General features: G+C 41.6%; 2 protein-coding genes and 1 long non-coding RNA gene across 7 annotated transcripts in view; 1 reads left to right on the top strand and 2 right to left on the bottom strand.

Annotated features, from left to right (window-relative positions):
* Positions 1-695: 695 nt before the first annotated feature.
* Positions 696-22,551, bottom strand: LOC132995625 (serine/threonine-protein kinase/endoribonuclease IRE1-like). Of its 3 annotated transcripts, XM_061065691.1 has the most exons (22): positions 22,277-22,551; positions 15,120-15,240; positions 12,041-12,074; positions 11,770-11,842; positions 11,441-11,513; positions 10,114-10,236; positions 8,637-8,738; positions 8,290-8,551; positions 7,419-7,497; positions 6,933-7,092; positions 6,362-6,477; positions 6,075-6,269; positions 5,585-5,849; positions 5,373-5,463; positions 5,078-5,267; positions 4,728-4,827; positions 4,405-4,604; positions 3,492-3,639; positions 3,179-3,306; positions 2,518-2,641; positions 2,179-2,246; positions 696-2,099 (listed from the first exon to the last, which is right to left on the bottom strand). In XM_061065691.1, exons 1-22 carry the CDS (start codon positions 22,352-22,354, stop codon positions 1,548-1,550), a joined length of 3,282 nt encoding a protein of 1,093 aa, XP_060921674.1. In that variant the 5' UTR covers positions 22,355-22,551; the 3' UTR covers positions 696-1,547. The 3 variants fall into 3 exon arrangements, 2 of the variants coding, with proteins under 2 accessions (XP_060921674.1, XP_060921675.1); XM_061065692.1 differs by lacking the exons at positions 3,179-3,306; positions 3,492-3,639; XR_009677038.1 differs by lacking the exons at positions 696-2,099; positions 2,179-2,246; positions 3,492-3,639.
* Positions 22,552-23,078: 527 nt separating this feature from the next.
* Positions 23,079-24,010, top strand: LOC132995399 (uncharacterized). Its single transcript, XR_009677017.1, has 3 exons — positions 23,079-23,478; positions 23,654-23,696; positions 23,876-24,010. It is a non-coding gene; the product is annotated as an uncharacterized LOC132995399 (long non-coding RNA).
* An 813-nt stretch (positions 24,011-24,823) lies between these two features.
* tex2 (testis expressed 2) overlaps positions 24,824-27,553 on the bottom strand; it is a 29,158-nt gene continuing 26,428 nt past the window's right edge. For all 3 annotated transcript variants that reach the window (XM_061065358.1, XM_061065357.1, XM_061065359.1), the window contains one exon: positions 24,824-26,575. In XM_061065358.1, coding sequence (XP_060921341.1) covers positions 26,426-26,575 — 150 coding nt within the window. In that variant the 3' untranslated portion in view covers positions 24,824-26,425. The remainder of the gene's footprint in view (positions 26,576-27,553) is intronic.

Below are 27,553 nucleotides of genomic sequence, written 5' to 3'. Positions count from 1 at the left end.
GTAGCTTTAATATTTGTTTAGTATCCAGATACATGTTCCCCTTTTCTGTGTGTGGACTAAAGAGAGAATATAAATGTATGAAAGCTTAAGACCCTGATGTGAGAACATGTCAAAGAAAAACAAAGCTGCTCTAAACTGTGGCAAATCAACCACTGACAACACCTCTGAATCATTGTATAAGCCAATATAACATTTTCAAGCCACACCCTAACATTCAACATGGAAGGACATTTAATCAGGTAGTACTGTATAAACAGAACAGCTCCAGGTGACAGTGTCATGAGCCAATGGAATTTTTTTGTAAGCCTCACCTTTTTATTTTATCGCCCTCACAGGGAGGACACGGGACATTCTTCCCAGGTACAGGAATCTCTTTTTGGCTCCCGTTTCCCGCCTTTGAGCCAAGATATGTTGAACACAAATCTCTGTACTGATTGGAAAGCGAGAAAAAAATCAATTTAATTCTCATCTGCAGATATTTCTTATGATGTCCTGGTGCTCTCTCTCTATTGTCTCTGGCTAAACTTCATCAGAATACATTGTATTCATTGCTCTAAATCTTGATATGTCTGGGTTTTTATAGACATTAACAATATAAATTGTAAGAAGCCTTTTTGACCCAATGACTTCTGTTAAATATTCAACCTTCAAGCAATCGTTACCCTGAAATGAAGCAATGACTCCACGAGCAAAAATGTAGGAATAAAAAAAAAAAAAGATTTTAATGTGCAAGTTATTAACTTCATGTAAACGCTCTTAAAAAAGTCTTTGTACATGAACGTTCTGCAGCCGACCTGCAAGTTTGTAATCAGACCACATAATCACATGATCATAAGAAAACTTCTGTATTCAGGTGTCACAGTGAACGCCCTTTGGAACCGTCCGCTCTTACCGAGTCAGCACAATAATCCTGATTGACACAAGCGAAGCAATCTAGCAGCATTAACTGGAATCAAGCACATTTAGCATAGTCATTCTTAAAGATCTGTGCCCATGCAGCACAGTGATGTTTAAAAAAGAAAAAAAAAGAAGGCACATCGGCCATATTAATGGATTTAACATCGCAGATCCAAATTGTGACTCAGTCTGTACAAAAATATACATACAGCATCTGCACAGTGAACAGGCTCACTGAGAAATACAACATTGCACAATAAAACTACCCAACAACATCCAGACATGTTTCCCACATTAGAGGCCAAATATTTTAGGGACAAACACTTTTTTGGACATGCTGTTATAAAATACAAAAGATTCTCTTTTCTCCGTCCTGCTACAATATGATATCCAACAACACTCTGTTGGTTTTTCAGACTTCCCCGAGGCAGAGGCAGAACTTGTGGACGGTTGTGTCGTGGGAACATTTATCGCCCAGGTGAGCAGAAGGCACTTAAAAGAGGGTGCAGCTGCTCCCACCCGGCAGTGGATCCCAGGCACTGCAGGCCCGGTCCTCACCAGCTTAAAGTGCAGCAGCTTGGCCCCATTTGATGTCCACCCTTACTGGCAATGCTCCCGTCTGTGCTGGGTCCACCTGACTCTGGTCCAGTTCACACTGGTTGTGTGTCCAGTGAGGAAGGATCTGGCAGTGTGTGCAACTCAGACTGCCTGAGAGGATCTGTAGCTGATTCTGAGGCAGATGTGAGATTCACCGTTTGACTGTGTGAGTCCACGTGTGTGGAAAGTGTTAACTCTGCTGGCTGCACTGTCTGAACCGCTAAATCTGAATATACCGGCTCATCTGGTAATGAAGAGGGCGATGGTCCATTTGTTACCGTGTGATCGACCTGCACCGGCTGTAGAGAATGTGCAGGTTCCTGTGGTTGTGAGGCGTTTGATGATGTGTCTGTTGGCAGGTGTTGAGTGCACGGCTCATTTTGTCTCTGTGGTCTGAGGTGTGTGTATTCGGCTTGTGTTTTTCCATTCTGCTCAGCAGTGGAGTAGTAAGGCAGGAACGGCCTCTCTGATGCACATGTCCGCATGGCCAGGTAGGTGTGCATGAGCAGGTGGGGGAATCGGGAGGTGAAGTAAGAGACAAAGTCATCAGGGATGGAGCCCAGAGTCTCTTGTACCTCTGCAGGCAACTCTCTGTAATGGTGTTTCTGTAGAGGGAGAGTCACAGTGAGTCAAACTTTACAGACCACATTCTTTCAAAGACAAAACAGGAAAATACATCCCTACCTTGTTTCTCATTGCACGCATCAGGTCTCTGACCGATCCACCTTTATAGGAACGGAACTTCCGCAGATCTGCAGAAGAAAGGAAGACAAAACTCAATACATCAACCACAGAAATGAATACCTGATAATCATTCAACTAGAAACCAATGAACAGCGACACCTGAAAAACAGAGCTAAGCTTCTTTAATGCTACACTGTTTCTCAAGAACCCACACACTCAGTCAGGGCACAAAGAGAGGAAAGAGAGGATTTTGTTTTCATGTTTCATGTAAAGAGACAAAGAAGAATGTTTTACAACGTCTTATATCTTCACGTGCAAACTTCAGCCTCGGTCTCGTACCTGTCTGCAGTGGCACTGTGATATGCTCCCTCCAGTCACTCTTCACAACAGCCCTCCCTCCTCTCTCCAGCTGTCTCACGATTGGTCCGTCCAGCGGCTCCTTTTCTATTCTGTCACTCACATCCTGCAAGCAACCAACAAAAGATTATTTTAGAGACATTCCAGTCGTTCGACAACAGTCTTAATCACATTCTGACCATTTCTAGAATTTGATCACTGACACGTTTGTAATAAAGTTCTTCACCTTCATAAATCACTTTAATGAATTCATGGGGTTGTTTTTGGACATCCTAGAGACATGTATAGTAGCTTAAGTTAAAATCAGTACAAAACAGCACGAGTGTATTCAGACACTGGTCACTATATTGTACTACAGTGTGATTTTAGTAAGAAGAGGTTGAAAACATCAGGGACACCCTAAAAGGAGTCAGTCCATACAAATGAATAGGCACTAAGGCTCATTGCATTTAAAGAGACACACACACCAAAACGGAGCGTTCTGAGAGAGCTGGTTTATACAGGGTCACAAACCTCCTCTGGTGCTTGATTCATGTTATATTTTGACCAAAGCACAGCACAGATGTTTCATTTAGACCACAGGGGACTGTTTGAAAAGGTGGAACAGGGGGATAATATGTCCTCTTTAATATTAAAAACTAACCTGAAAGAACTGCAGCTCCTTCTCCAGGCTCCAGAAGAAAGGGTGTTTGAGAACACTCTCAGCTGCAGGTCTCCTCTGTGGCTCCATGCTCAACATCTGCTCTATGAGATCTCTGGCTACAATGTCCCCTGATTCATAACACAAAAACATACAGCTTCAGAACATGTGCCCAAAATAAATTCATTTGTATGTAGCCCATACACAAACATCCTAATAGCTTTACCAAACAAATCACCGTCCTCTCCTCAGTGAACAATATTACTGTTTCTTTTTTTTTAAAACAAAGGAATTCCCAGAGGAAACCTGAGCTCACCGTGTTTGTCAGTCTGCAGATGGTCCAGGCTGTGTGAGCCCAGTAAGATGTTTGCTTGTCTCTGTAAAGACTTGCCGTACGGGTGGCTTCCCTGAGACACCACGTAGTAGAACACACAACCAGCAGAGAAGATGTCGACGGCGCACGTCTGCATGAAACAAGAGAGGGAAAGTCTGTCATGTCTAGGTTACTGTGGCAGGAAATGAAACACATTTCACCAAGTAAGTACAAAGATTTGTTCAGTAGTATTGGTTTTTTAGTTTAATCTGAACTGGATAATTTTTGGTCTGAAATCTTTTTTAGCCCTTTTAACACAAACACTACACTCAGTATGTTTAATGCAGAGTTCAGATGAGCTTCAGTTAAAGCGCCATTAGGCCAATTAAATAGAAGACAGTCCATGTCCCAGTATGCATGTACCAAGAGAATACAGTAGGTGGCGACATGCCCCCCTTTCAGCTAGTAAGTTACCATTGGACCTTCTTCCTGTTGACAACTTAGGAAGTTAATACACAGCAAAGAGGAGATTGTATGTCAAACTGTGTAAACATGGACAACTTAAAAGCTCTGTACATTTGGTACTTATCACACTCTATATTTTACTTTTGGTTCAAATGTGATGCACGCTCTCCCTTCAGCTTATGGTGATATCCAAAGGCAGACGTCAAAGCGACTTCTGCTATGATAAGCACCTATGCTGTTCGACTTCTGGGTCAAAGCCAAGCACAGGGACTGTGAAGACTACACAAATCGCCTATGAATCGATCTCCAAACACATTATCTAGGTGCGATAGTCCGACTTTGAGAAATTCAGTTTAGTACCATTTCAACCTGACCTGCATGTTTACATGCATTTTAAAAATCCAGTTTGAGTCGGGACCAGAAGTGAGCTGCTTCTCTACCACTCACTCACCGGGTTGTCTTTGCAGTCCTCACTGAGAACTTCAGGGGCGATCCAGCCTTCTGTGCCCGGCACGCCGGACCGTCTGCTGAAACTGTGACGACCCACCGCCAGCTTCTTACACAGGCCGAAGTCTGAGATCATGGCCCGGACCCGACCGTGGGCGTTGGGCATGGACACCAGGATGTTGTGAGGTTTCAGGTCTCTGTGGACTGAAGGGAAAAATATGAAGGTGAGTGGAGAAGAACAAGTTGTATAGATATGTTTGTTTTTTTACTAAACAGCCAATAACGATGAGAATGAGATGTGTTGTTGTTCTGTTCTGTGGTACCTACCAATGTTGAGAGAATGCAGGTGGGCCAGTCCTGACATGGTCTGCTGAAGAAGCATAACTGGCTCTAGTCCATGACGGTCAAAATCCTTCCTCTCCACATACTAAAGAAAAGAAAGAAGTCATTAACTATGAAGGGAGGTCTCATTCTCACATAGTGTGAAATGTGTGGATGAGAATAAATAGTATCAGGGTTATTCCCTCTTTTAACTTTTTATGAAAACACAAAAAATAACTTTACATCAGAGGAGGCCTACAACTGCATTTTAATCACAAAAAAACAGGCTTCTTGCTATTGACAAAAGACTACAGTTGAATAAAGGGAGCTTGGGGACCCTATCAGCTGTCCATTACCTCCTGAAGCGAGGCCGCACACAGCTCAATGGCGATGTACTGGAACTGCCGGTCCCTCTCCGTGCAGAAGTAGCGGATGACGTTCGGGTGCTCGTCTGACTCCCTCAGCAGCTGAACTTCCCGGTCTGCAAAGCTGAAGCACTCTGGGAGGATCCTCTTCACGGCCACTGGACGGTTGTCAAACTGCCCCCTTGTGGAGAAACAATGGAAACACAACGTGGTGTTATTTCTGCAGTTGGGACAAATCGAACACACGTTTGTCATGATTCATTGTTGACTGTTTTTTCAGACTTACTTGTACACGATGGTGCCCTCAGCTCCATGACCCAAGACCTCTTTGGGACGGAACGTGATGTTGCCCACTCTGACTATACCGGAGTCCTCCTCTGAGGGGACAAAGACAAAATTTCAGACATTTCAACCGGTGATTAAACTGTTAAAGAATGACGAACGAGCTCATTTAAAGAATGTTTTGTAAGTTCTTTATCTTCATTTCCCAATCCTAACCTCCATCTTCGTGCTCATTTGCAGAGCTTCCCAGCTCAGACACTGACAGGTTGGAGTGGTTGGAGGCGCGAGGGGTGACATTGGGGCTGCTGTGATCAGAGCACTCTGAGCGAGTACGGGCCACCTCCAGGTAGTCACTGTCAGGGGCCAAGCCGAGGCCGAGGTCTGAAGGGGGGAACGGCTGCTGTCTCTGCAGCAGCTCCAGCTTCTCCTCCATCTGTCTCTGGAACTCCTGGTGCTGCAGCTGCTGCTGCTTGTGAACACTCTGTGATAAGAGACAAGACTTAAGAATTACAAAACTGGCTGTTTATGAAGAGACAACACTTTTACTGATTTATTTAGTAGACTTTTTTAATCCAAAGCGAGAGTAAGAACAACATAAGCAAGGATCTAGAGAGGAGGAAACGACTACTGCAGCCATCAGTAGAGAATTATAACAAAGCTAGTTGCAGGTACTCAACCATCCACTAGGTGGTGGTGTTGGACTTACTTTGGGGTAGGTTATCACAAAGGCCACCCAGCCAGCCAGCAGGAAAGTGGAGAAGATGATGGTGGCCATGTCTTTGAGCATAGAGTCCACCGGGGCCACCGGGCGCAAAGGTCGACCACCGGTCCCAGGTTCCTCGATAGATGTTTCAGGTAGAGGAGAAGGGGGGCCATCATCCATACCGCTATCATTCACCTTCTACAACAAGAACAGAGGACGGGGAGGAAGGGGATGAGAAAACCTGAAGGGATGTTTTAATATCTTTAAAAAAAATCTCAGGGGTCACACACCTCCTCGACTTTCTTATCGGTGGTTGGTGGGATGACGTTGCCTTGATTGCGAGGGAAGCTGTCAGGAAACTTCTCCAGGATCTTTATGTGAGCTTCAGGGGGCGTCTCATGATGACCTGAAATGCAAGAGTTTACTTTTTCAACATCAGCAGCCTCAGGCAGCAGACTAATGTCAGATGACATAATGACCACATACTGATCTTAGTTGCAACATTTTTCAGGATTAAAAAAAAATTGATTTATAAATGGCAAGGAAACACTTCATGATGCTGTTACATTTGTTTTCACTATTCATTGTAACCAGCAGAGGGCGATCTTACTTCATCAGTCACTCAAAGTAGACCATGAAAGGCCCTAAATTCAAAATGTGACAAACAGTACTGAGAGGAACTTCTTGATAAAGCGACACAACCATTTTTATTTTCCATATGTCATCTTTAGTCTGTGAAACTAATCACCACTTCTTCTTGAAGTGGAAGTCTTGACACCTTCTCCATTAACATACCAGGAAATGTAACATTCCTCAGAGTGGCTGTTTTTTTTTTTTAAATATTACTCTATGATACAGTACCTATGAGGAGCAGGTAGTTCCTCATGAAGTTGATGCGGTTCCTCTCTCGCAGGGCAGCGTTAAACTTGACACTTGTGCTGGGCGTGATGACACACTCCTTGTCCTCCTCGGTCTCCTGGCTGTCAGGACCCTCCAGCATGGGGAAGGTGCTGCCACGAGGCTGTGCATACACAAAAAACACACAAACAGCAGAAAATTCAGATATACTTAGAAAGGATTTTCTTAGAACAGTACAAAGCCGTGATCAGTGAAACCAGGACAATGAGTGACTCTAGATGGGGCAAGCTTTGACACTGAAAACTGAAAACAGGATGTGTTCAAACAAAGTCTGGAAACCACAAACCATGAAGATAAACTGATGGGCCAGTTTGAATAATACAAAACGTTTACATATTTTAACGGAAAACCTACAAGCTTGATGCTCATGAGTTTATGATAAGGATTGTGTTTTGCTTAAATGAAGATAAACATGTAACTGTCACTCACCACCACCGTGACTCCATCGTGCACCAGCGAGGGAGAGGCGTACAGACTGGTGGAGTACTTCCCCACATACAGAGTGGCCCTGGAAACAATCAAAAAAACTTTCAGATTATCGCCTGCTTACTCTCAGGAATACAGATCACGGTTCACATTTCATGCTCAATAATATTCTGACAACCAAGACAACAGATCTGCCGTGTTTGAACCATTACTAATTCAACATGCAGAACAGACAGAGCTCTTTGTATTCTCCTTAAAAAGGCAAAACTGTCACAGAGGATCGACCATTCAGTTTCCTGTTTCTGTTCATTCCAGCATGAGCAGCTGTGACATAAATGTATGAAAATAAACAGAGTTGTGTGGTGTGAAACGAGAGCTGAAACCAGGCTGGCACTTTGCTCCCTTTTAGTTTGGTGTTACATGTTGAGACTTCATCCCAGCATTAAGCAACCTCGCATATTACAAAAGTACTTCTTGATTTCACCCTTCCAGGAATTCGGCCCATGTGATGATGAAGGTTGCAACACGCTCTTTGGAAGGTTTTTCTGACGCTTAATTCAAACTCGATTCAAATACAAAAAAGGAGAATTGTCAATGTAGCGACAATAGACAAATCGCTAAAAAAGGTGACCTGTGGTGTTTTCACAGATAAACTAAACTCCTGAAAACTGCATGTGGGGCCAACTCTTTCACCCTTACTTCATCTAAAATGTTTCCTGCCAGCCCCCCAGTTAATGTTCCACATGAAGTTGGGGTGAGTCGATAGTGGAATGCAAAGGGAAACAATCAAGAGAAATTTCAGGGGCAGCGTGCCTGGAATTTTCTAAAAAAAAATTAATGTGTCAAAGTGCAAAAAGAAGACATGTCTGCCTACATGAATTTATTCTTGGGCTTCTTCTCTTTTGGAAACGGGTATTTCCACTGCGTGATGCGGCCAACCTCTCCAGACATGAAAGTGAGATAGCGCAGGGTTTCCACGGCCACGTTGGTGTGCGCAACTTTGCGGAGGCCCTCGCGCTGCCAGATGTACATGGCCACCACAGGAGAGTTGTAGTTCTGCACCCACTGAACGTCTCCCGTTTCGCTGTCCACAGTCACCACCAGGCCGTCGCCGTTGGACACGAAGTGAGCCATCTCTGCGAGGAGCCAAACAACCGACAAATGATCAGCAACGTCTTTTAGCAACTTAACAAAAAGAGCCAGTGTCTTCAAGAGTCTTACTGTATTTGGTGTCATCGTCGGGGAGGGTGGAGGCGTAGTCAGAGTAGGTGGCATTCCAGCGCAACTCTCTGCTCTTTGTGTCGTACATGGTGATGGTATACTCTAACAGGGACAGAAGACAAAAGCTGTTTTTTAACACATTCGTTTTGCTTTCTATCCTTATGTAACACACACAACAAGCCAGAGAGGATCCATTTCTGGGAGTAAGAGCTAAGTGGTGTTGAGTTTCCTCTGCTTCCTAATTGAGACTCATTGCAGGGAAAAGGTGGAGAAACTTAATCCAGCAGTTACACTCCGAGGTGACAAAGCAAAGTTTGACTTGACACCGAGTTAATGGTTTTAAAAAGTATTCAATTGGCAGGGCTCTCATGCTCTACAATTACCATCCTGGTTTCTGTAGCCTCAAGCACTGCAGGGGGGGGGCAGAGGAGATGATTAGAAAGTAAATAAAGGTTTGCCAACAGTTTGGAGTAAGAGCATGAGAGACAAATAGGGCAGTTAATTAGCTAGATTAAATTAAGAGCTGAGTGGGATGGGCTACATCGATAATCTGACGAGAATACAACTGGTTGGGGAACTGTTCTTTAAACATCTTCATCCTTTAAGAGCAGTCTGAAGATGTGTTCATCCTGGCTGAATGGGGTATAATCAAGGGCGCCTTGGCAGTACTCGGGAAGTGACCCGAACCAGACTAACTTCCAAACTTTGTTCCACACCGGGACTTGACCTGGCGACCCTCAGGTTCCCAACCCAAGTACCAACAGCCTGACCTACTGTCGCCATGCGCTTGCAAGCAGAACAGGGGGCTCTGATAATAGTACAGAGGGGGGGGCCGCCACTCCAGACGAATAGTAGGGGGAAACATTGGATATTTGTTTTAGCCCTTTTTTTACAGTGCCTTAATGTAGCTCTGCCGTCATTACCCCAAGGCAATTTATATTGACTCTGCAATGACGTAATATTGATGTCCAAGTGTATAATTTCACATAGAGTTACGGGTTTGTGTAGTTGTGTAGTTACAAGATGCATGTGGTGTTTTCGCTCCTAGTTGTGCCTCTGCTACTACCTCCAACGGTGAATCAGTGGAAGAACGACTGCGTCCAATCATTTCGCCTCAGTGACATTTGCATTGACGGCTTTACATAGCAGGGCTGTAAAAGGGCCTGCTTTGTCATGTAAAATGGACTTATGACTCAGCTGCATTTTTTTTCTTTCGTCATGGGTTGTCTCGTAGGTAGGGAAGTTATTTGCATTTAAAAAATTAATTATGAATCATCATCCTGCTAATTGTAGAAAAGACTGAACTTTTGGTTCAAGGACTGTTTGCTCTGACAAAGCCGTCAGATGAATTTATGAACAGATTCAAATTGAAGAAGAAAAAAAAAACATCCAAAAATCAGACCCAGGTAAAAAAAAGAGTTCTGTCTACAACAGACAAAAAGCTGAGTTTGTGTTGTTGGATTGGCTTCATGTTTACCTGTGCGCCCCAGGTAGAGCAGAGAGGAAGAGGGACACAGCATCTCAGCAAAGGAGGAAGTCAGGGTCTGTTGTTTCTCCCCGGTCAACAGGTCCACCACGTACCACGAGTCCTGCTTCTTACCTGAACACAAACACACTCACACTTTAGATTTACCTGTGCCATGAACACAGCATTCAGAATTTTTTTTGATGAAGCGGCAGATATGTTTAGTATCGTAAACAAATCAGTGCATCTTTGAATATGCTTTTATTTCTTTAAATACTTAAAAAATGTCAGTTTGTCTCAACACGTTGTAATTCTACCTCTTCTACCCATGCCTGCATCATACATGAGTGAAATTGGGGCTTTTTGTAGAATTTCTTTTTACCTACAGAGTTTGAAGATCGGCTACAACACTTTGCCAAATGTGTGATTTTATTTTTTCAGGAAGAAAACATCCTCCATACTACTCAAAATGGACCGAAACCATTTTTTTCCAATAAATTGGTGACACTTAGCAAGAGTAGTGTGCAAGGTTCTTTCTTTTCAAGTGATAGTTTGTCGACCTCAAGAGGTAGTTGGATGTGCAAACACCAAATTTTAAAATCAGGAAGAAAATTAAAGTGTCAGCTTAAAAGGAAATGTCTTAATTGATCAATACCTGCTGCAGAAGTGCAAGTCTAGTCAAGCCATACAATTAAAGCAGCCATTCAACCTTCACAGTCATGGGTGTTACCATTCTAACAGTCAACGACCAACCCATCATGGCCTCATTGTTCTGGCATCTCACCTCTATTGTCACTGCAGGGAGTAACAGTGATAAACTAATCATGCATTATTTTAGATGAATACACTAAACCACAAACCAGGAAAAAGGCAGCATCATTTCTAAGAATCAAGAGGGTGAAGAGTGACCGTTTGGCTCGGTAATTCCTGCAACTTTCTGCAGATTCGCAGAGTGAGAATCCCAGACAGCAGCACATTTAGACCTTTTGCATCTCCAGTGTGCTTTGTTCCAGCTGCAGCTTCGGTTGAATGAAAACAAAAGCCTCGCTGATAAAGACTGTGCGGAGGCAAATGTCAGCCGCTTCCCCCTTCAACAATGACACACAGACAGTCACTGTGGTAGATTAACTTTCCTCTGCTGCGGACTGTTGTAAATTCAAAAGGAGCACAGGATCCGACCGCAGGTGAGGGGTACGGTAAGATGTTCCATTAAAGCCGGATAAACCCAGTTTAATTAGGTGAGGAGACGCACAGGGACACGACGGGCACATGTTCATTGATAAGAAAAGTACAGAACAAAAAAGGCACAAGATCATTTCTATGGGAGGATTAGCCTTACCGGTGTAAAGGACTCCATCAGAGCTGCGACAGGGAGAAGCTTGGACCAACTCGGGGATAGTGAAGGGTAATTTCTGTTTGAGCAAAATGAATGAAACATTATACAATCGAAACATGCTTTACGTACGGCGACAACACGTGCATGGGGAACTTCATGCATGCACCATCACAGCTGCAACCTCAGAATGAAGGTGCATTTAATATCAGCACGACTTACTGTATATACACATGTGGGGTGAGAGGTTTTTCCATAAAAGAGGGAAGTGAATAACCCATGTATACTAACGGTTTGAGATTATGGTTTTGTGATAAAAAAGAATTTCCTCTTACTGTGAGGCCTTCTTTGTTCTTCCCTCCCAGAGAGTAGAGACTGCCATCGTTGGGATCGGGCAGAAAAGCCGGTCTAGAGTACAGATTTAAGAAGATGCATCACATCTCAAGACAAGTAAAAGACGGATAATGTAAGTTATTAGAATGAGTGACAGATAAGACAAGCTCAACAGGTTAGCACATCTTTTTGCACTCAGCATCTTTTGTTGCAGACAGGTGCAGTACACTGGGATTTATACACCCATGCAGAAAATAACTCAATGGTACGTACTCTGCAACATGTGTGGGGACCTGAAGAACTGGATCTGTGAGGAGGGAAGAGGAGACAAGATGCAATTCAGGACCGACAAGAACATTAGCGAACAATGAACAGCATGGCCCGCAGGTGTTGAGTAAGTGCATGACATGAACATCAGTGACATTCATCCGCACGAAACACAAAGTCCAAAAGGAGAAGAATTTCCCCTGGGTTAGGGTGGGGGGGCAAAGATAAAAAGTAAACAGTTATGTCTGCAAACACACTTTTTGGGCATATGCCAAACATGTAGCGTCAAAGCTGGGAAAAGAAGAATGAAATATAATGAGCTCGTAAAAAAAATACCATCCTCATTGTGATCCTCTTTGATACCAAATATTCCTCTAATGACCTGATCAGTGCAGGGATTTGAACCAGGCTGCCGTTTACTGTTATCCTGGTTCAATACGAAAAGATGTGACTTGTATCTAAACATTGACGATAAATGGCAGAAATCCAATGGTTGAGTAAACTGGGCTATGTTGTCCGTTTCCCCTGATAGGCTTCTTAGGGACTTTGTGTTGTGTTAAGTGCGTTTACTTAAAGGTTCCTTCATGTCACACGAACTACCTGACGAGTTCTCTAACAGTTAATCCAAAGTGCATGATCACATTGGCACATAATTTGTATGAACTGACAAAGTCAATATTTGGTTTAGTTTTGAGTGATCATTCCTGCTGATAAGATTACGCTTTAATTCATCTACTGTGCCGCAAGCTGTTGATCATAATGCCATTCACTAGACTCTGTGATACAGTATGGTGTGGTGGTTACCTTAAAGAAAATGGCTTGTTTTACAAGTACTGGTTAATAAAATTAAAGTTGTTTTATTAATTTGCCCAGTGAATGTGTCCATATTTGAAAACTAGAGAGGCACCGATTGGGAAAATCAGGGCCGATTCCAATACTGATGTTTGTTTCATGACTTCTTTTAGTGTAAGACTTTCACAATGCCAACATTTTCACTCATGTTTGACATGAAAACAAGTCAGTTTGTAAACATGTGACTTCCTCTGCCCATACAATTGACTCAGTAGTTGGGTGTACTAGATGCCTGCATGATTTGGCACAACAAATAAACATCGGCTACTGACATTGGTTCATGTCACTTTATTTGCCGATGTCTGTCAACAGGTCCAATATCACCCAATACCGATGTTGAACCGATGCCTCTATGCATCCCTATTGAAAACATTTCATCTGAGGTCTACATCTGCCAATGGCCCAAAGTAAAAGTAGGCATGATCTCATGTTTTGGGGAATCGAAAATGCAAAGACAGAGGAAATGTGCATTTTCATTATCTGACAAAGTAAGTTGGAAAATATGTTTGCATATATCAAGAATCAGATACATGCACTAAATCTAGCCAGATTCATTATTATTCAATAGCAAACAGTCATTTTCCTTCTCTCTAGAGAGCTATAAGCTCCATTTAAAAAACTGGATATAAATACATTTGTTGGGTTGAAAATTGTCAGGAAAAAAAAAACCTTGAAACTTGCTTCAGTTAAAGAACATGATCCAGCACATTAAATGTCATGTCTACTTTGGAGTTATATTCTTCTTGTGTTGTCGACCAATGAGGTGCATGCCTTTCAAATATTGGTCCATTTTAAAAGTACCTGCATGTTGAAACATAGCAAGTATTGAAGTAGGAAGCTAATTTAGTAGAGAGCCGACATTACTACTAGACAAACATGCACCTCCCTGCAGTGTGAACACACAGGGCGTGGAGCAGATGGTGTTGATCCCGTGGAGGTGGCCAAAGGGGTCAACAGTAGTAAGGGGGGGGCGAGACCTCGGATTACCTGAAGGTGGTTAAACGACTTTATGTGTAATTTACTTTGAGAACAATAGTTCTCTGTGTTGCAAACAGTGAGAGGAGGACACATGTAGGCTGAGCTGTCTCGTTTGGTCCAGGGAAAAGATTTCCGACTCCCCCTCAGAATGTGGGTGTATGATTGCTTGACTGAAGCACAACAACAACAGGGGTGTGTGTGTGTGTGTGTGTGTGTGTGTGTGTGTGTGTGTGTATGTGTGTGTTCTGCTACAGAACTGGTCAGATTTATATTCAACAGCTTTTTCCAGAAAAACAGATGATGCGGAGGTAGCAGCCTCTACTTCTGATTATTAAAGAGTGTTAGGTGGCACAAGCCGGGACTCGTAGGTACAAACCAAAGTACTTTCAGTTTGTCATAAAAACACAGGGATCCTTAAAGCGGCGGTAAACTTTCCTTTACGACAGGTAAACTACTCTCTAAACGTTTCTAAGAGCCCGCCCGTGAGTCTTATTGAATGTTCCTCTCTAATGTATAGAGCCCATAATACCATGGAGACCAGAGTGCAAGCTGTGTGTGCAGGTGACACTGCAGCAGAGCAGCTTACCCTTGCCCACTCTGACCTTGATTAGCGGCTATATTTGCCCCTCTCTTGGTTAATAATTACCCTCCTTTCCCTGCCGAGTAGAACATCTCACAGCGTTTTCCTCAGCTTGAGTACAAAACACATTTCCTCTAAGTCTAAGTGTTTATAATTCAAATAACTCTCGCAGTATGTTTGGGTCAAATTCATTGAAGCTTTCAAATGATCAGAGTTACAAGAAGAGATCTTGAAGTCATATGGTGCAGGCCTTTTTGATTAATGTTTGTGAGAATAAAGCACACATCAATAATTCACAGATTTAGATATACATTTAAGAACATGAGTTGCATTTAAATTAAGTGGTGGAGATTTTGTTGATGTGGATAACCTTTAACAACCAGTTGTGTCTTCAAATGGATGAAACCAGGCTCCTCTGCTTACACCATGTCATAAGAGGTAAATGTCACTTCACCTGTGGAGCCCAGTCGGCTCAACATTTAAGGTCATTTGAATCTTTTTGTTGTCTTAACATACCCTTTGTGTCATACATTAACTCGTAGAAGCTATAACAGCTATAAACCACTTTGACGTGATAAGAAAGGGAATGGGATATCATCTTTAAGAAGTGTGGTGTTTCATGAATAAAAACCGAAATTATCAGCTGGGCCTTGTTGTGTTGAACTCTGCTCGTACCTTCTTTCAGAGTCCATTTGATTGAGCCGGACTTCTTGCTGACAGCGTGCAGGTTTCCATCCAAGGTGGACACAAAGAGAAGACTTTCAGGGAGGGAAACTGTGCTGGCACTGCAAAAGCCCTACAGAAACACACAAAACAAAAAAGAATAAAGGTAAACAAGTGCAACCGACATCCCTCCTCTCTACTTATTTTTCATGCATTTGAATCCTAGTCATGTTGTATTAAACTCTGACATTAGCAGGGAGGAGTGTGTGAGCATACATACTCCCACTTGATCCCCCGGTTTAGATTAAAACGTGGTCTTGCATTGAGGTTGTGAATAACGACATTCAGTCACTAATCACTGAATGATTAACATGTTGAAACTACACTATGCTAATGACATCATTCATGCACTGATGTGGTGAAATCTGGCACAAGATGATCCATTGATTGGGAAATAGATGTCTTCCTTTTCATCATCTCCAGGCTGTCCCAGGTGTAGTTAGCATTTTGCTTGAAGTGGGGGAGGGGGGGCGAGGCGGAGGCGAGGCGGATCGTTTGTCCCAGGGAGTGTGCCAGTCTGGCCCGCTTTACAAATCAATAAACAACTAATCAATACCTTTCAATGACAGCTGAAGATCAAACTAGGAGGAGGCTGTCTGGATAGGTAACAGAGGGCAGGTTGCTGGATGAGCTCTGGGAGGGTTCAAAGTAACAGCCGGAGGCAAGGGCTGCAACGTGGAGGAAGGTAAACAGATGGGCCATGGGGCTGCAGAGCACGTGTGAGGAAGTCATGCTAACAGCCTAAGCGTACCTTACGAGGTTAGCTTGATTTGTAAAACCACTTTAGATTGAGCAGAGTGAAGACAAATAGTGGGTTGACATGCTGTAATTAAAACCTTCTTTCCAAACCCTTTGAATTCTACTCTGTGTGGCAAACTTGAAGTGATTCATTGTGGGGCTGTTGCACACTTTCTAAAAAACAAATTTAAGCCTCTTTAATAACCAGCAATAATAACAATTCACATAGTGCATCACATAGTGTCTATGCTTTTTGGATTGCATGTGGGACTTAATGTCTCTGATTTCCATTTTGCCAAGTCTAAAAGCTTTTGTCTGCATATCTTGCAAGTTGCCTCAAAATTAAAGTTGCCCCTGCCAACCATTTCCTGTATTTCCCAATCCAGAAGCCAAATTTCCTTGAACTTGCATCTCCCCCATCATCTTCAATCCAGAGTAAAACAATAGAACATATAACCACAGCAGCAGCTCAGTGACCCAGCCTCATGACTTGGCTTATGTCTGAATTAACAGCAATGTGGTTGATGTATGCTCCACCCACTCACTGTGGAATTCAAAAAACGCCACCCTTGATAACCAAGCCGTGGGTTGCTTATGGAGTTTGGCACCAATGTTCGGGAGGAGGAGCAGTCAGAAATGAGTCAGATCGGTCTGTTTTCTTAAATAAAAGGCGATTCCTCATTTAGATTATAGTCAAGCAGTAAACACGAGAGGCTGGAAAAGCTTAAAACTCTCATCTTAACAACATGGTGAGGTGGTCAAATGTTTAAATTCTTCCATATTTCTCAATACCACATGTTTTTTAGGATCAATCCAAAAGTCCCAAAGTTTAAAAAAAAAACTCAGATCTTCAGTCATATTGTTCACCAGAATCTTCCAGCTTCCCCAGACCACTATCTACATTTTTTCAAATAAGTTAGTGATGTTTCATTAGCAAGCGTGGCCAATTTATTTGTACAACTCAGAAGGTGTGAAAGGGAATCAGGTGACTATGGTTTAGATTTTTGTTGCCATGCGGAAATCCACATCCTGTGATTTTACTAGAATTGTATCAAGGTGTAAATACCTGGTATTGTGACAACTCCACTAAAGGGATCTTTGAAAGGCAGAGCAGCTGAGACAGTCCTGCTGAGCCACAGCAGTATTGATCATAGTGTCTGAATAATCCCCCTTAACGAGTCCCTGGGGCCAGTGCAAACAGCCCCTGCATATAATACAGATTACCAATCTTTATCGTTACTAAAACACTCTTCGGAGCACCTAGCCACTTTCAGGGAGATAAGGAAGGTGGGCTGCAGAGCTCTTACAGTCAGGCACAAAGAAACCACCAGAGCCATTATGTTAGACCCTGGTGTATGTGTGTATGTGTGTGTGTGCGCTGTGGAGAGCCAACCAACAATACCGAGTCACTCTGGGAGTTTCCTCTGGGTCACTCAGCTTTCACTTCCTTACCAAACCAACGCCATAAAATGGCAGATGTAGAGCAATCTGAGAAGTGGATGTTTTTATTTCCCATTTGTGTTCATCAGCTTTAAATATAGAAAAGGAAAATACTATAATGTCATAATTGACGTTTAGAAACCAATGTCAATAAACCCTTTGACCGAAAGTTTCATAGAATCTACAGAATGAAACTGAGTCCATCCACATTTGCCTACCGATCCTCTGCTGTTGTCTCACATCCTATATGAGCAGTTGTGTCAATATTTTGCACCTGTGACTGTTCCCACTGGGTTGCAAACTCACGAGCATCAAACAACTGTTCTGGGAGAATCATAACCGACTTGTTTTTTTTGGGGGCCCCGGTTGTTATCTCCATCACAGCTCTTGGTTTCGCAAACAAATGACTTTCTTACCATCTGTTTGTGTGATGCTAGTATATCGGCTGTTGGACCCAGGATTTCCAACAACTGTTAAATATGTTTCAGAAAGCATCTGGTTAACAATATCTGGCTGTTCTCGAGGAGACTTAAATATCGGGGCTTTCTCTCACTCTGTGTGTAACGCAGAAATGTAAGGTTGTTGCATAAGGGAGTTACATAATACTACAGAACTGGGCGAAGCCAAAGTCTTGGCAAGTTCGGAGGTCTTCACTTTTTCTTCTTCAACGAGGACAGACTCGGCTTAAAGGGGACGAGGACGAAAATGCTCATGATATCAGTGACAGGAGCCGGCTGGAGTGCCACTGTGCTTCTTCACAGCCCCTTGCACGGCAGACCAACCTGAACTCAGGACAGCATGTTATTGGCAGCTTTCCCACAGAGCACACATAAGCATTTCAGAAGTGCCCTTGTATTACAGACCCTGTGTCAGACGCTCTCATCAAGACGGTCGAGTATTACAGAGGAAATCAATAGTTATGGGAGTTAGGGCTTAAACTTGAGCAGCTAGGCAAAGTTGTTTTTACGCACAGACAGTCTCTTCATTGGAGCAACAGCTAACACATGAAGGAGACAACTCTCACCTCTTCATAGCACACAGGAGTGAGGGGAATAGAGTGGAAAATATTAAAAGCTTTCCAGTTATTCTGCAAGATCTGTCAGAGCTTTAAGTCTGTTCCCTTCTGAGTTTTCCATCAAACTAGAACACTACTTCTACTATCAGCTTTTGGTGTTATTTGTGATTTCTCCTTCTGTAAACTAAAATGTAAGAGCACAACACTTCTGCAAAATAAAGCCAGCCAGCACGTTTTTTTTTTTTTTTTAAACAAGCTATCATCAAGCTACATGGCTTAGCCTGTATGCTTGCACATGTTGCAGATGAGCAGGTTTGTCAAAGGAAATCTGGAAAAATCCAGATTTTTCACAGTCATTTTTAACTGCTTGAAGTTAGGATTCATTGTCGGGTAGCAGGGAAGACGGAAGACTTCACAGATTATCTGACTGCATACACTCATCTTTTATGAAGTCATATAGAATAGAATAGAAGAGAATTACTTTATTGATCCCAAACTGGGAAATTGTGGCGTTTTAACAGCAGGTTGTCCAAACACAAAATATTAGCAAATAATCTGTATTCTGTATGAATCTGAATTGAGATGATGAGAATTGTTGATGAAAAGGAAGCATTTGTCAAACGTAGTTAAATACAGGAAAGGTATTTAATCGTGTGATGGGAAGCTGTGGTTTGCAGTGTCGCTTATAAAATGTACAATTTTGACAACAGGAAACCAATCATACGGTGATTAAGCAAAGTCATCCTGTATACCCTAAAAAGTCTCAGTGTAGTACTTCTACTAAAAGATATCTTCTATGTAAAACACTGCGATGTACTTATTCTGCATTTAACCAGCGGTTGCTACTTCTCTCTCTATGTAACACTCCTTAAAAGTTGGTCTGCAGCAATAAGCAGTCTGAAGCTTGCAAGGGTGCAGAAAAACACAACACAGGAACTTACATATCTCACACCTGGTGACTTGTTAGGATAAGTGTAGCACAAAAGCACATTCAAGGCATTTGAAGTGAGACACCTCTTTCTGTGCGTGAGGAAATGTAAGCAGCACAGCGTTAAAAAACATTTAATGATCCATCAGTTTTATTTATCCTTCATAAAAGTAGTCATTAAAAGGTTTCCTCTCAGGGCTGTTTAAAGTTGACTTAGGGTTATGGATGTTTGATTTCCTTCACGGCCTCACACAATATGGGAGAGATTCTATAATACTACATGGGAGAGCAGGAGAAAACGTTTTCCTTGTCAACAGCGCCTATCAGCTGCTCTCTGCGTGGTGTTGCTTCAGTGTGGAGGATGTCACGTGTTGGCCCTCGCTCAGGCACACTCAGCCACAGCACAGACAATCTACTGCTGTGATAAGATAGTGTAAGATCACAACTCGTTTTCTCTTTTAAGCAAAATCAGACCGGTTAAGTTCAAGCTGAATGATAAGCCAAAATGAGTGAAAAAACAAAATAGACAGAGGAAAGAAACAAAGTCCATATTTAGGTGTTTTTATCGAAGCCGGGCCAGCAGAAGTGTGAAGTGAGGCATGAACATGATGTCAGAAGGAGAGTCTGTAAAAACAAACAGTGGTAGCGACTGAAACAGCTCAACACAGCCTCCTTACAAGGGAAATTCTGCTGGTTGTTAAAAATATCTGGACAGGAGACTGTAAGGAAACATGATGTTAAACTTTGTTTCACCTTTATTTGAATCCATCTCTCATTCATTCACAAAAACTAGAGATGTTATGATTCCCTTGCAATACAAAGAAAAAAGCTAGACAAACAATTTCAATCGATGTGACAAAAATGTATTTCTATACTCCGTTTTAACCAGCATAGGGTGCTACCTGTCGATTTTGGATTCTCTTATTTGACACCAGTCGCTGAAGAAGAGGGGCGTGCAGATATTGCTGAAGCAGAATCGTTGTTTAGTGTATTTAAAAAAAAGTTCTTTATATAAGTGATTATCAGTGTCCTTTTAACGTTAAGGAAAACTATGCATTTGTAACTTTTCAATATATAAATTAAATTACTCCTATTTATAAAGAAATATAAGAAACAGGATATTTTGCATTTTTGGTCAGCAAATTGAAGTAAAAGAAACATATCTTTAAATGAATTGACTTACATCTTATATCTTAATAAATATTAGAAAACCGTAAAAAAATAGCACTTGCATCATGAACCCAGTATCGTGATATCGTGAGTTGAGTATCGGAGTATTGAGTATAAATCTGGCTAGTTTATAATCGCTCCTCCCATTCCTCCAGCAGACTGTCTGATAGGATAAAAGAAGAACCTGATAGGGGATTATTATTACGCTACTGTAATCTGCTGCTTAGCTTTTAGTGCCCGACTAGCCTGGTAGGTAACCGATCGTCTTTGAGACTTTCTAGACATCTGGTTCAGTTTTAGTGGGTCAGTCAGTCCTCTCTTGTGCCAGCTGCCAAAACCACTGCATCCATTCTCTGCTTACAGTTTGCTTTGTTAAGATTTAAATTGGGTTACAATGGATCCTGAACAGATTTCTATTTGGGAACATTTCAGTCATACTGTTTGTGTTTCTTCAGGACTGTATGTATTCTGTAGTTATTGTATACTGGCCTGGTTTAGGTTGTGCCTGATTGAATCAAGTAAAGCACAAAGAATCATCATGTGCAACAATGCCAAGGAACTTTAAGAGACAAACTGTAACCATCCTAATAAATAAAATGTCCTGAGATATATTTCAACTGGAGCGGAGGCTTTTAAAAGTCAGCTGCACCAGTAGAAATCAACCTTCAAATTTCAAGCCCTCTGTTTTTCTACTGTAAGAACTATTTTCTCTCTGATTTGAATCTCTAACGTCATCTATTGGAGAGCCCAATATCAAAATCTATAATTTCACCGACACATAAATCCCTAGCGGCCATGCCCAGACATAATAAATAATTATTTTGCAGCCTGCTGCTCATGTGAAAAAAGGACTTGTGTTGATTATTGAAAAGAACAATGATGAGTTAACATGCAAGACGAAGAAATATCAGCATATAACGGAGCACAACTTAAAACCAACATCAACACAATGACCTGTTTGTATTATGGTGTGGTTCATATTTTGTACAGTACTTCAAAAGCCAAAGTGAAAAAAGGGGAAACTCTGTACATTACTGATTTTATAGTCCTTCTTAATATGTTCAGTAAGCATCACCAGTCAAAACAAGGGGACTTTGAAAATGTTGTAGTTATCAAATAAGACTACTATACTATAAGGGTAGAAGAATCATGGAGCAGAAGATTATTCGTATCAGTACAGTCTTTTACAGATGTTTTAGGAAAGGAGAAATTCAACTACTAAATGTCTCTTAACAGTGAGGTGACAATGTGATCTCAAAGATGAAATTAGTTGTTGTCAAAATGTTCGATACTATTTCAGAAAAACACACTTTTAAAGTTTTAAAGAAAATTAAAGTGCTTTGGAGAGGAATGTGTCCATCTTAACAGCCAAAGAAATGCCTACACACTGTCCAAATTGCACAAATATGTTGTTTTTGGCGTTTGCTTTAAATGTTTGATAAGTAAAAACAATAAAGTTTCTGATATTAGGTGCCTAGGACTTCTATTTTTGTTGCCGTGGCAACGAACCATATTGAAGGTTATGATACAGGTATGGTGACAGCCCTGATAAACCATTGATAGGTTTTTATTATTAGGTTAATAATTTAGTTTATGATGTATATATATACTTTCAGTTGGCTAGCTAACGTTAGCGTTGTTAGCTTACTGCTGACATGTGAAGACAGCACGCAGCATGCTTCACATTAAAGACTGATGTTTGTTTTGGTACGCTGTAATAAAAGATGAGCTGAATGCCAGCCTAACCTTTAGTGAAGTGTAGGGACCCAGGCTAATGTCATCAAACTAAAGCTAGCTTATCCAGTTAGCCCCTCTTACCTTTTGTGGGAGACCAGCGCAGCAAAGCAACACCAAAATGCACCACAGCCGGGTCCGACTCGTCACCGTCCAGTCCATATTCTCTGGTCTCAAACCGGGATAGACAGCTGGTCCGGACGGCCGTCGACTACATAGAAAACACGATTCCGCTCACAACTCTATATATACCGAAATCAATTATGATGAACGCTGTGGCGTTTAATACACTGGGTCAGTGGCGGCGGTGGTGGGTACAACGTTAGATCCGCTTCTTCCTGAAATGAAAACCGTGGGGGTTGGACTTTCGGGTGGATATCCACACGAGTGGAGGAGGGGGAAAACTAGACTGCCGCTGCATTCACGTACTGCTCAGGTGCTCGGAGTTGCGAAACTTTGAAGGCGCATCAGCGGCGCAATCGCGAGATTCAATCATAATGTTGAACAAACATGGACTGAATTAAAAGATAATTCATTTCAAAGTATTCTTCAAAACCTAAGTTGGTGACTCTGCTTGAACAGCAACTTATTGTCAAATCCTTGAACAAATTAGTATTCAATCATTTTAACTTTACAAAAATATTTAGAAATTAAAATAAATAAATAAATAAATAAACCATGTGATAAGACGACAATTATGTCAACTCGGCAAATCAGGAAGCAACTATTTTCATCAGCTTTAACAGACGTTGTTCTGGTTTTACTGTCAGAAATACATATTCAATTTATTTTGATACTACATGAATGCAGCGTCAGTGTGAGCCAATGAGAAAAGGCCCACAGACACAGGATATGTTATAAAGAAGTACTTCCGGTGGCTTTTTACTACAGATGTCCTCCTTCTGCGAGAAGCATGTGCGAGCTAGCTAGAATAGCAGAGATTGCATTTAACATATCTGGGAGAAATGTTTTAGTGTGCTTGTTGAGTTTTCAGTATTGTAGTACATAGATGAAGCTTGAAATATACATATTTTATTATTTATTTATTAGTATGCATTTTGGAGTATGGCGAAGGCCGCTGCAGCTTGGAGAGTGTGGAGGTTAACTTTGTGTTTTATTTGATTTTGTAAAGCATCAAAAGACAAATTGAATTAGTAATTATGCTCTGACTAACTGTATGTCTTACTTTCATCAGTTACGGTGATGCTCGCAGGTCGGATGCGGTGTTTGGGAGGTGATTGCACCACTACACGTGGGCAGATGGTCGGCTAAGGCCTCCCCTGGACGTGAGTATTTTTTGGTGATATATCTTATTATTTAGTGGTTCACGAATGATGATTTTTTGCGTTAGACTTCTGATATAAAAATGAAGTCAACATATACATTCTGACTTGAACGTAGAGTTTAAATTTTGTCGTTTGTGTGTCGATGATGATTCACTCAGACATTTTACATTTGCAGGAAATGGATGTTGGTGTTAATGGATCCTCGGAGTAGCACCATTGTAAGTATGATAGAGGGAGGAGAGGGGCTTTAACAGTTATGAATGATGATTATAATGCGTTAGACTTCTGATTCAACATTGACGACATTTAAAAATATCTGACATAACTCATGTTTGCCTTTTTTTCATTTTAATCTTCTAAATAACTGAACTAAATCAAAGCTCTTTTTCATCTGCAGCTATCGGACCTCAAGAAACGGACATGTGACTGTAAGTGATGAGGTGTATAAACTGTGTGTTTCAAACCAAAGTGTATATTTTATTTGTAATTGATGGAATGAATAAAAATGTCCGTTATCAATAAAACATTTTTTCACACTCGTACAGTTGTTGTCCTTTCATTTGATCTGACTTTATCTGTTTTGGTAAACTGTTTTTCAGCACTGCACTTTTAACCTGAATGTCCTTCACTGTGGTCATTCACACAGGTCAAAAGTAGTGCAAGAGCATGTCTTGTCATAACTGGAGTTTCTTGGCAATTTTCCCAAGTCTCTCTTTTAAAGCAAGACACAATATTTAAATATAGTTCAGAAATATACATTTACATGGTAGAAACGTGAGAGATTCCAAAGGCGATGTGTGGTATCTTCGGTTTTTAGGTATCGAATGATAAATATTTTTATCATGCTACGCAACTGCCGTATTCCTTAAATTCATAAAGGTTTTTTTCATATTTTAGCATAAACATGATGTTAAGAAATCCAATGTGCAGCTACGGATACTTTCTAAGGCAGGGGTTCCCAAACTTTTCAGCCTATGACCCCCAAAAATGAGGTGCTAGAGACTGGGGACCCGCTCTGTCCATGGAGGTGGTTAAAACATTTACCATTGTGCACAGCCGGGTACACGATCCAAACACTGGAATTAGAACGACACAAAAGAACAGCCTGAACACTGTAATATTATTATTTTCATAATGGTAGCAGAATTAATCTCGATTTTTTTCCCCATATGGTTTTACAAGAATGGGTAAACTAGGCAATTTTAAGTGATTTTTAATGTGATTGGAAGAATTCTCACAACCCCCTTCTCAGTGTCTTGCGACCCTCCCCCAGTGGGTCCTGACCCCAACTTTGGGAACCACTGCTCTAAGGGACCCTTTTACGACCACACACAAACCAGCATGATTATTTTCAAGCAAAAGGTTTTATTGATCCACAATGATCAGAACCATAAACATTCTGTGACATCACTGAACACAACAGCAATGTTTCATATTTTCATCACTGTGCAAATGAACAACACCGATACCTTGAGAAAACAGGGCATGTCTTCGACAGACTAATGGCACAACACCTTTCTCTCTTCTCCTAAACTGATGCAACAGATGTGGCGGCGCACTATGGAGGAATGTTTAATTATTTTTAAAGGCACTTTCTGCCTCATACACTTTGCCAACACACACATTTGAACGCAAAACATCAAATAATAGTCGCCTGTAAAGCAGCCAGGTGTCTTGGCAGATAACTACAGCTGTTTTTTTTTTTTAAATTTTGATTTATAGGTGTACAGTACAGAAAGAACATGGAATCAAATAATTCTGCAAAAACAAGCATTCATTAGCTGGATGTCTGTCAACAACAGTAAATAATATGGCTAATCTCCAGTATTGTTCAAATCAAACAGGAAGTGTGTCTCCCACTTTTTTCTTACCATGTCTCCAAAGCAATCATCACTCCCTGCTGAAAATACCTCTTTTATTTTGAAAATCCAGCTACAATAATCCATACTTGCTAACACAGAACACAAGATAATTAACCGATTGCTTATTTGTCACCTTTTACCTCATTAAAAAGCCTTCAAACAGGACTGAAAGATTGCTTTGACAATTTAAAAAAAAAAGTACAATTATTACTTTTGCTCGACTCTGAATATGACACGAAAAGAAAAGTTGAAGCGTGTTGCGTAGAAGCACGTCGTCAGTGAATGAGCTGTAGTTTCGCACAGCTTCGGGAGCTGCGATCCTGTTTATACATTCATCAGACCTAGGCGAGGTTGAGCTGCTGTGTATGCAGATATGTTTTTTTATCTTCTCACCCCTTTACGGTCAGTGTTGGATGTAAACCCAATCACACTATGCAAAGCACACAGGTTGTGTGTTTTGATCAGTGTCTGTAGTGGATTTAAACTGACCATGTGTCTGCGGTGGACACTTTGCTGTTGTGTTTGCATAAAGGCGGCTGGCACAGGCAGCAGTGTGGATGGGGGCGGGTGGGGGGGGGGGCGCGAATGAGTCTTGGTATCCCTGTGAGATTGTATCAGTCGATGCAGGGGCTTCCAGCAGATTCATACCTGATCTCATTAGTAGCCTCAAAGTCTTCCCAGAGTTTTAGCAACGACTCCAATAAGAAAGGCTGCACTAACAGCTGACACTGTAACCTCCACAGTTTGGTGCAGCTGTACATCACAGGTATTATGGTTCTTCTGGTTGAATTTGATGGCTATTTGTCGATCCACCAACACACACCTTTTGTTAAACAGTCTCGACATGCTCCATGTATGTACGTCATTGGAAAACGAAGCAAAATGTTTGACGTCACACAGACAGCTCTGTGTGATTGTATGACAATGAAGGAGTCACGTTTCTCTTCCATTTTCAAAAAAATGAACACGCTCGCTGACACCTCCAGTTTTGTTACGCACATCAGGATTCGCCACAGGCTGGTGCATCGACCTCGTAGGAGTCTGTCCTATTGCCATGACGATAACATGTCCCGTCATTAAACACTTCACATGTCCGAGACCTCAGAGTCCTCGGGGTCTGGGTCCTTCAAGGCATCGTCTGTCACAGTAAGCAAATTGGCATTTGAGCGCGTGTCCATGGCAGAGTGCATTATGGGTAGCCAGATGTCATCCATGTTTGGCATCACAAATATTTTCTGTGGGAGGACAAGCACAGTGAGGAACAAAGTCTTCATTTCAAGGATGAATAAAAGGGGAGGAAACGGAAATTGAAAAGACTGGATATTATTTGAGTGTGTTACAAAAATAAATACAAATAAAGGACAGTTACATGATGCTACATCTGCTCACAATGTTGCATTCAGAGAAGTTTGGACACTAAATTGTAAATGGAAACAGAATATGACGATTTTCAAAACATTGAAAGAGAAAATGTTAATTTTTGGAACATTGAAGCACATTTTGTATTTACTGCCATCAACACATCTCAAAAGAAAGTTGTGACAGAGTCATGTTTACCACTCTGTAGCATCACCTCTTATTTTAACCAGACCCTGTAACTTAGCGTTTGGGATCTGAGGAGACCAGTTTCTGTCATTTCAAACTGGGAATGTTTTCCTCATTTCTGTTGGATGTGGGATTTCTGCTGCTGAACAGTTGGGGGTCTCCTTTGTCATGGTTTATGTTTCATAACGCTCCAAAGAATTTTTTATAGGTGACAAGTTGCGGCTGCAAGCAGGCCAGTTTATCACCAGCCTCTTGTTGTAAGGCATGCAGAATCTTCTTGCTGAAATAAGCTTGGCCTTCCCTAAAGACTGTTGCTCAGTTTGCCGTCACAGTCTTTCACAGAGCGGTGAACCCCCCTCCCTGTCCTTACTCCAGAAAGACTCAGCCTCTCTGGGATGTTCTTTTTTTTATACCCCGTCGTGTAAATAACCCTTTGCCGATTGTGCCTAATAATTCAGATGTTCCACCAGTTGTTTTATTTCACAACTTTTGCGGTCTATCTTACTTTTCTTTAAACATACTGCTGTACTTATCCTCAAAATGGGCGTATAATTTTCCAGCAGCAATAAAATATCTTAAGTTTCACCATTTGATTTGTTGTTTTTGTGCATATGTTTTCAATATTATCTGATTCTGATTCTAGATACAGTTTAAACAGCGTCCAAACT

The sequence above is a fragment of the Labrus mixtus genome, chromosome 20, assembly GCF_963584025.1.
Source record: "Labrus mixtus chromosome 20, fLabMix1.1, whole genome shotgun sequence".
Taxonomy (NCBI): Eukaryota; Metazoa; Chordata; class Actinopteri; order Labriformes; family Labridae; genus Labrus; species Labrus mixtus.
The sequence above is the reverse complement of the archived record's forward strand: the minus strand, read 5'-3'. Positions and strand labels throughout refer to the sequence as shown.